Consider the following 9385-nt stretch of genomic DNA (forward strand, 5'->3'; position numbering starts at 1 on the left):
TACAGAGCCTATTTCATGCTAGGATTCTTTTACATTAAATATACTTATTTCTGCCTTGTTTGGAGCTGGGCAGCTCCCCAGCTGGGTATTCAACTGCGAGATCTGGCATGCTTTCACACTACTGTTTTCTTTTTCCCTGGCATAATTCATTTGGTAATGTTTTCATGGATGCTCTAGAAATTCTGCTGCAATTCCATCCCTCAGCCAAGCTGTGAGGGATGAGGGCTGGAGATGCCTATCAGCTCCAGAGCAGCAGCAGCTTATCTTCAGCACTTGGATTCACTTTGATTTTCAGTAAAGCTGTGGTCAGCAGTTGCTTAGGAGGGATTTTCCAGGTAAAGTTGCCTTTTTGATATTGTTCTGGCTTATAAATTCATAATTCCTACTGTGTTTAAATGATAAAAGGACACAGATATAGTCAAAATCGTCTTCCTCTGAGGAGAAACAAGTACTGGTGCTTCTGTAATGGTGAGAATTAGGAAGAGAGGAGGATTATTCCCTGAGGGATTTCCCAGGGCAGCCTGTACCAACCCTCACCAAAGCCAAACCAAGGGATAAGGTGAACTCAGTCAGTTGTAGGCTGCTCCTTCCTCCAGCTGCACAGAAAAGGTGACCTGAGAGCAACTGGTGGCAGGAATACTCCTCACAACAACAGCAGGCCCTGCCCAAGGAAACAGGAATGTTTGTGTGGCCTCAGGAACACGCTAAGGAGGTTATTTAACATGCAGAGGGTGGAGAATACTTAATATATTAACACACTGGTTCCATTTATTCCTCCTGGCTTGGATCAACTTCTCAGCCTGTAGGCAGTTAAAACAGATGGTCTGAATTTGGGTAACATTCAGACCTTGAGTTGGAGCTAAAAATGGAATTTCATTGGCAAGAAAAGTAGGTCAGAAAGCTAAAGCCCCTAGTCCTAAAATGATGAAAGGCTTCTAATCAAGTGCTCCCTATTACCATTCATTAAAGGGAGCAGGGGAAGAAATGTCTTTGGAGCCCTTTGCAGTGGGGTTTCAGTGAGGATCCTGCTCCCTGCAAGATCTGTTTTGCTGGGAGATGGGATGGGCAGCGATTGCCAGGGTCCTGCAGGATGGGAATGCTTTTCTTCATGGGCACGGAACAATTTACCCTGTGCTCCAGTCTCAGGAGGGCAGAGAGGATCTGCCAAGCCTCAGTTCATGTCCCCACACTGTCTCTGTCCTCCTGCCTCAGGTTCTGGGCTCTGGGGGCTCTGCAGGCTGGGACTCGCACAGAGCCGAGTCTTTACAGGGCTTGTTTTGCTCTCCATCCCTCCCAGCGTGTCCAGCTGCTGCAGCCTGGCTTTGCTGGCACTGCCAGGGATGGTTCTGAGCAAATGGGGAGCCTGTCCCAGTGCTCCCAGGGCTCCCAGTGCTCCCCAGTGCTCCCCAGTGCTCCCAGTGCCCCCAGTGCTCCCAGTGCAGCTCAGGGCTCCCAGTGCAGCTCAGGGCTCCCAGTGCAGCTCAGGGCTCCCAGTGCTCCCAGTGCTCCCCAGTGCTCCCCAGTGCTCCCAGTGCAGCTCAGGGCTCCCAGTGCTCCCAGTGCCCCCAGGGCTCCCAGTGCCCCCAGGGCTCCCAGTGCAGCTCAGGGCTCCCAGTGCTCCCAGTGTTCCCAGTGCTCCCAGTGCCCCCAGTGCTCCCAGTGCCCCCAGTGCTCCCAGTGCCCCCAGTGCAGCTCAGGGCTCCCAGTGCAGCTCAGGGCTCCCAGTGCAGCTCAGGGCTCCCAGTGCTCCCAGTGTTCCCAGTGCTCCCAGTGCCCCCAGTGCTCCCAGTGCTCCCAGTGCCCCCAGTGCAGCTCAGGGCTCTCATCCCAGCTCCTGCTGCCGGGAGGATGGCGATGTGCTGGCTCAGAGGTGCTTCTGGAAGGTTCCAGCTGCTCTCTGCTCTGGCACAGCCTGGCCCAGGCACAGCCTGGCTGGGGAATTGCTGCATTTCAGCCCTGCCAGCACTTCCAGAGAGGCTCAGAATGTCCTGCCTGCCCTCCTGGGCTGGGTGTTCCCACCAGCACCCCCAAACTGCAGCTTACTGCCTCATACCCATCTCCCTGGAGGAAAACAGATGTTGCCTCTTTTTGTGATAGCTCGAGTTTTTCCATTAAACTTGTTAAAGCACTGGATATTTTCTAACAGGAAAAAAGGGGAATTCTAAACTGTTGATCTAAGTTATTCAGAGAAAAAGTGGAATTTACTTCAATGTAGAACCAATATAAGAAAAGCTGAATTTCACTTTGGAGAAAATACCTCCAGTCTTAAAAGGCAGTTAAGTGTGGAGGTTATTCATGATGTTTATAAATTCAGCTTTTCAGAGGAAGCTCTATTCCCTTTAGTTCTTGCCAAGCTGATAGATCTGGCAAAAAGTAATCTCAGGGTTTTTTTGCTTTATGTCATCTTAGATTTTTATCCTCAGATCTCAGTTTCAGCAGTGATAGATGTATCAGAAGAAGCTCTCTAAGACTTTTTGTTTGGGTGTTTTTGTTAGCCTGCTGAATTTAACAGCATTCTTGGCTGGGCAGGTCTTTCCTTGACCTGAGCTCAGGGCACTGTGGGCACCTGGGGGGCTCTGGGAATCCACTGTCAGCAAAACTGAAAAATGCAGGAATATTCACAAGGGACTGTTCAGCTCCTCAGCTCACCATTATCCCTGCAGGAAAAGCTCCCTCATTTATCATAACAGTGGGGATTTATTGTCATACATGAGCTACAAAAGTCTCTTTGGCTCTTTCTTTCTGTGCTGACAAAAGCCCACCCTGCCCACGTCCTGGGGTTTTTCCCAGTAAGGGTGAGGGTGTGATACAGTTTTCAAAAGCTCCTGTTCCCTTGGTAATTGGAGCTTTTCACCCTGAACCTGACAGCAAGTTCTTCTTGGTCAATATTTAATTTAATTTAAATTCCGATGTGGACACTAATACTCCAAAATCCAGTTATGGGAATTAGGTCTGGGCAGTACAGGGCACTCAGAGCCAGGGCTGGGCAGGGCTGTGAGGAGGCACTGGGGCTGATTTGGGGTTTATCTGTGTTTTACCCAGGTCAGTGAGGGGTGATTTTGAGTTTGTTTCTCTGTTTTACCCAGGTCAGTGAGGGCTGACTTTGAGTTTGTTTCTCTGTTTTACCCAGGTCAGTGAGAGCTGATTTTGAGTTTGTGTGCCCAGCACGAGGGGTCACTGCTGGGGCTGCTCCTGCTTTGAGGGACCCTGCACCCCTTAACCACACAAAGGAGCTAATTACCCCTTCCTCAGTGGGGAGCTGAGCTACAGAAAGTTACAAAGATTTACTGGAGGTCACATTAAATCCCACGAACTCGCAGCCTCCTGTTGTGTTCGTGCAGCTCAAACACCCCCTTAGACCCTCTGAATGTTAATTATTACCCAATTCCTCCATCCTCTCGCTGCTCTAATGAGATTATTGATGAATTGCTTAAAATGCACTTTCTGGAGAAGTTTTTTAGATGACAAGTTGCCTTTTACTAAACAAATTAATGGGAAAGTTGAGTTCTCTCATTCCAGTCTGGGGAAAAGTTTTGGGTTTGAAATGCCTAATTAGCACTAACTGAAATCCAATAGCTGAGTTTATTTGGCACTGTACCTGATATAAATATGCCACAGGGCCATTAGTACCTTGTGGTAGCATCAGGACAGAAATAGTCTCTCTGGCAATTAATATTGCAGGAGCTGTGGATGTCAGGGGAGGAGCAGAACAATTGCAGCTCCAGAGGCTCGTTCCTGTCAAAGTCAGAGAGAGGCCCCTCCATCAGTGCCAGGGGATGGACGTGGAGCTCCAGCTGGGTTTGCCTCTGATGAACAAAGCTGAGATATTCCAAACTCAGGGCTGACATTTCCACGTCACAGGTCAGCCCAGAGATGTTCCCAAGTGCCTGCTGTCCAAGGCAGCAGATCCCCAGAGGGAGGATCCTGGAGAATCCTCCACGGAGAGCTGCAGTGGACACAGAGTCCCCAGTGCCAGGTCCTGTCCCTCAGCCACCACTGAGCTCTTCTTCTCAGCAGCTTTGCAAATGAACTGCTCCATCTCCCCACAAAATCCTTCCTGCTCCCAGGGTTTGATCTCTCCTGGAGGTGTTTTAAAGCACCTTCTCTGAAGTCCCAGCTAAGGAGCTAACTCTCAGTCTGCATGTAAGAACAAAACTCCCTGAGACAGACTGTGTGCCAGACACTTCTTATTATACTCTCTGCAAATGCACAGAAGGGCTTTTTCTCCCTGCTCCAGGTCACTGAGATCATGTTTGAGGCATATGATTAATTTTCAGCCTTATTGTGTTAAGGGCCAGCAGGAGAAAAGTGAGATTTTTTTTTTAGACCAGTGTTAAATGAGGTAGAACTTGTCACTTAGCAAGAGCTTTGAAAAGATCTTTGCATAAAGCAGCAGCTAAAAAGTTAACAGACATGAAGAGCAACCTATTGATTTGAGGTGTTCTGAGGGGTTTTGATGTGGATGAGGACAGGAGAAGGATTCTGGTCAGGATAAATAAGCCTTGGTGAATGGTGCCTGAAGCAGTTAACATGCAAGGAGTGAGTCCTGCTCTCACTCAGCCCCTCATGCCAACAAGTTCTTGCACGGGGACAAGAAGTTCAGCTGATAAAAAGGTGGTTTGAAATGTTTGTTTTTTCTCTTGGATGTAAATTATTCTTAGCTGAACTCTATTCCTCTCAAAGCTCTTTGTTGGTCATGGACTGACATCAAATGTAAAAATAAAGTTTCAATTGTGATAAATCATTTCTCTTTACAACATTTGTTGCAGTGAGCACCAGAACATCTCAAAGGTAACCACAGAAATCCCAAATACCATCTGATAGCAACCAGGGGCTTCTCTAGATTGCAGTTTTCATCTTTTCTCCACGGCAGAGGGGCTCCAGCCCTCAGAGCATCTCCATGGCCTCCTCTGCACTTGCTCCAGAGGCTCCACACGCTCTTTATACAATACAAATTACAGCACAAGATTGTTGGGTCCAACCCAATGCAGAGCTTTGTATGAATATTTTACAGCTGGTCTCACGTCCCTGAGAATTCACCTTTTACCGAATGCAGACTTTGAACAACCCCCAAATTTCTGACTGTGCAGATGGCAGGGAAGCTGCTGGGGTTTGAAATGGAAGTGTAAATCCGTCCTCATTTGCACCTGGATACCAGGGAATGAAAATATATGAACCTGCTCCCCAGCAGACGCAGGGTTTGAAGTTTGCTGAGCTCATCTGCACGGAGAGGTGGGTGCAGAAGGAGCGAGGATGTGAATTTCAACACCCAGCAGCTGCCTGAAGCAGCATCTCTGTTTTGTGCCACAAAAGTGCCTTTCTTTGGTGAGCCCAGCTGGAGCGGGGGCCCGGCACCGCGAGCTGTGCCAGGGCCCTGCCGAGCTCCCCCTCTCTGTTTGTGCCCTGCAGTTATGGTGACATGGTGCCCAAGACCATCGCTGGCAAGATCTTCGGCTCCATCTGCTCGCTGAGCGGGGTGCTGGTCATCGCGCTGCCCGTGCCCGTCATCGTGTCCAACTTCAGCCGCATCTACCACCAGAACCAGCGTGCAGACAAGCGCCGGGCACAGAAGGTGAGTGACCCCAGCCCTGCCTGGGCCCTGTGGGACAGACACCTGGCACTGTGGGACAGACATTGGCCCTGTGGGACAGACATTGGCCCTGCAGGGTGAGCTGGGGGCTCCCTGTGCTGGCACCGCTCAGGCCCTGCTCAGGTCATCCCCTCTAAACCATCCCCAAATGGTTCCCACACCGTGGCCAAAACCTGCAGGGCCCCCAAAGGTTCTGGAAAGGGGACACAAAAACAAAGACAAACCCCCCCAGCACCAAACACAGCACAAACAATGCAAAGGAAGTGCCTGAACTCACACCCTGCAACAGGCACTGATGGAAACCCCAGAACAACTGCCAGTCCCCCCCCAAAACACAACACACAGCCCAAAACACAACAAAATACACCACGGTACTTCCTGCTTGGCTCTTCCCCAGGACTTGTGGTCTGAAAAACCATTGTCATCAAATTTCAGCTGCAGAACCCCCCACCACGTGTTTTAATGTTCCAGTGGCATCCAACTCTGAGCCACATTTCACACCAGCTTAATGTGGAAACCTCGCACACAACTGGATGGACTCTTGTACAAAGTTCTCCTATTATATGTCATAAAATTACACCCAGGTAATGACTCCTCTAACCACATTTTTAGCTCAAGGAAAATAAACTCATATGATCCCACAAAATTCCAATGCTGGCTGACCCAAAGTCCGACCAGGACAATTTATACATCCCACTTTGGAAGGAGAAGCTCCCATCAAATATGCACCACCTAAGGTCCTCATTCCTGCACATGCTGTACCACTGGATTTTCGGCATCAGGAGCAACAGGGCTGTTATTACTCACCTTTCCTGCGTATTGTCTGAAACAAATATATAGCTGTGTGCACATGAACCCTTAAATCATCCCCAGGAGCTGTTTATCCTTCCGGCTGCTTTGCTCCTTGCTGTCTCTGTAGTTTCAAATACACCCATCCAGCAACATGGGCTTATCAGCACACAGCCCCTCAAAGCTGTGACTGGAACACTGGGAATACACAAAAGCCCCTGGAAATGTGAAGGGATTACTGAATATTCCAGATTCTGAACAGTTTTTGCCAGTGGAAGCTCACTGAGTCACTAAGAGAGTATAACAGATTTACTATATCTCTATTTCAATCTGCTAAATTACACCACAGCCAGAATCAGGTTTCTACAACAACTGCAAACCAAAGGCCTGAGGTTCTTTTTCTCCCTGTGGAACGCTGTCTGCCAGAAATCCAAGACTCAGGGGACCTGATGGAGAACAGTAGTAGGAAAATGTGTTATTTCTGCTTCAGGCAAGCATCTGGGCTTCTTGCATCTCAGGGAGCTGACAGCAGAGAGCTCAGATACAAGAGCTACAAAACCACAAAATTTGGCAGTCAAAACACAAAAGGGGAGTAGCAGAGAGACAGAACTGTGCAGGAATGAGCTGCAGCTGCAGAAAGTCACCGCTGGGTCTTACAAACCCCTGCCTGAGGTTTGACGTGGCACACATGAAATGGGTTTTGGAGGGAGAGTTTGCTCAGTCACAGGACACAAGAGAGATAAAAGGAGGGTAAAGGTATGCTAAAGCCCACCCTGGGGATCAGTGCATTTGGTCAGTGAATTTCAGTCATTGCAGAGTGAATTGTCAAGAGTGAGGCTTTGGGTTTCACCTGTGACAGGAACAGGTGAGATGTCAAAGCTTGGGAAGGAAAAGGATGATCAGGGAGAGATTTATGGGGACAGTGTTCAACAGCCCATTTCAAGAACTGAAGACTTTGAGAGGAAGCTCTTGTTCTGCTGAAACAGCACCAAAAGAGAGACAGAACCTGCTCCACAGCCCAGCCCAGGCACAAAGCCATGGGCCAGACAAGAGCTGGGGCACAGAGAGGCTCCAGAACTGACTGCAGCTCTGTGCTCCTGGACCCTCTCTCTGGGCAGCAAACCAAGGCTTCTTCCTCTGAATCAGCTTTTCCCTTTATTCTTTGGCCTGTGATCCCTTGCTAACAGGGAAAAGTCCCACCACCTTTGATGCCAATATGATTGATTGCAGCTTTTATAAAGGTTTGCTGTATTGACACACAGAGTGTATAATTTCCCCCCATTTGAATTTCTAATTCCCTTGATATTGGTGGAATTTCTCAGTTAAGGAACTTTTCTGGAGTCAGAAGTGTGAGTAATTTTCACATGATCAGCACTGCATGAATACTAAAAAGCAGGAAAGAGAGAGAATCACGTTAATGACAGTCCCTCTGGAGATGGTCAGGATGTACAGAGGGACATTAAGGATCTGCTTTGATACCACACTTGTTCCAGCATCATCCCACACTGAACTGAATCCCATCTTCAGAAACAGTTAAAACTCTGCCCCCATCTCATTAAAGTTACAAAGATATTTGCATGGCTTTTCCAAGAAGGTTGGAAAAACCTCTTTGCTCTCTCAGTCCTTGAATATGAGGAACTCACCAGCAGAAGCTCCTTATAACAGAATTTAGGAGACAGCTCTGAATCAACAGTGTCTTCCTTTAGCACACCAGGAACTTAGTGAATTCCTGATCTCTTTGAATTGAAGTTTCTTGGGCATGCATTAGGATAAATGCTTTAAAAGTCCTGTTTAGTTCGAGAATCGTAACTTCTATGATGTACTGGTAGATTTCAAGATAAAGCTACAGACTTGAGTTATGTTTTTCTATGAACTCAGACTGAGGTTTTCCAGTGACAAAGGCAGAAATACTGTGCAAGCATCAGATTGGCTGGACTGGCATTGCCAGGTTGGAAAGGAGGGGTGTGAGAGGAGCTGGACTCTGCAGCACCAGGAGAACACAGCCCAGCCCTGGTGTCCCCTGGTTCTGATGTGCTCAGTCCTAACTTTGCCTCTCAACTCTTGAGGGGGCTCTGGTCTAGCAGGAAGAGGTATTTAAGTAATGTGAATAAAATACCAGGAGGTGGTTGTTACTCATCAGCAGCTATTCTTCAACTATCTGAGGAGAAATGTTCCTTAAAAAGAAAAAAAACCCCCACCAAATACAAAACCCAACTACCAGTGATCTAATCACTTTAAAGATAAATTATTCTTTGCCAAACCTGTACTGTGAGACAATTAATTATACAGAGATCTGGCAAATCTTAATTCATTGTGCTGTGGCATCAAATTCTGTCCTCTGGCATGCAGCAAGGAGCGGGTCAGTGTGAATGGAGGAGGAATTGATCATTTGTGACAAGGTTCATTTTGGTAAAATTGTTGTGTTTTTCTCCTTCCTCAACGACTCTTTTTTTTCCCCTTTTTTGACTGATGTGCTAAGAATAGACCTTCCTGACTTTGAAATGATGCTGTTCTTTAGTGAATGTCACAGCCTTGGATTTAAAAGGGAACGTGACACTTAAAAGGCTTGACAATAGAACAACTTTGTAATTCAGATGATGCTGGAGGAGCCCCTCTCGCTGTGCTCAGTTTGCAGCAAAGATGCTCCACGGAGGAGGAGGAGACGGGAGCTGGTGCTGGGTGGAGGACAACACCTCCCACTTGCCCACCCTGGCAAGGAGAGGCAGAGGCAGCTGCTGACAGCTCCTGCAACGCTGCTCCTTTAGCAGCAGTGGGGAAGGAGAGCAGGCCACTGTTTGTGAGCTGGAGAAGGGGTGAGCACAGAGCCCAGGCACAGAGTTATTGTCCCCAGCAGGGACAGGCAGGGCTGGGGCTGACACGGGGGACAGAGCCACAGGGGATAAAAGTCAGCAGGGTTGTCCTGGATCAGAGGTTCAAAGGTTCAAAGGACCTCACAAAGTGAGGTCTCACAGCATCAGGAAAAATGTAAACGTTCAGATGTTGGGG

The 9385-nt window shown here is 48.2% G+C and overlaps 1 protein-coding gene across 5 annotated transcripts in view; it reads left to right on the top strand.

The window, feature by feature from the left end:
* Positions 1-9385, top strand: part of KCND3 (potassium voltage-gated channel subfamily D member 3) — a 104359-nt gene that overhangs the window by 70247 nt on the left and 24727 nt on the right. For all 5 annotated transcript variants that reach the window (XM_086862305.1, XM_086862309.1, XM_086862308.1 and 2 more), the window contains exon 3: positions 5410-5572. In XM_086862305.1, the coding sequence (XP_086718431.1) occupies positions 5410-5572 (163 nt within the window). The remainder of the gene's footprint in view (positions 1-5409; positions 5573-9385) is intronic.

This window comes from Cyanistes caeruleus, chromosome 24, assembly GCF_971803275.1.
Source record: "Cyanistes caeruleus chromosome 24, bCyaCae1.hap1.1, whole genome shotgun sequence".
Taxonomy (NCBI): Eukaryota; Metazoa; Chordata; class Aves; order Passeriformes; family Paridae; genus Cyanistes; species Cyanistes caeruleus.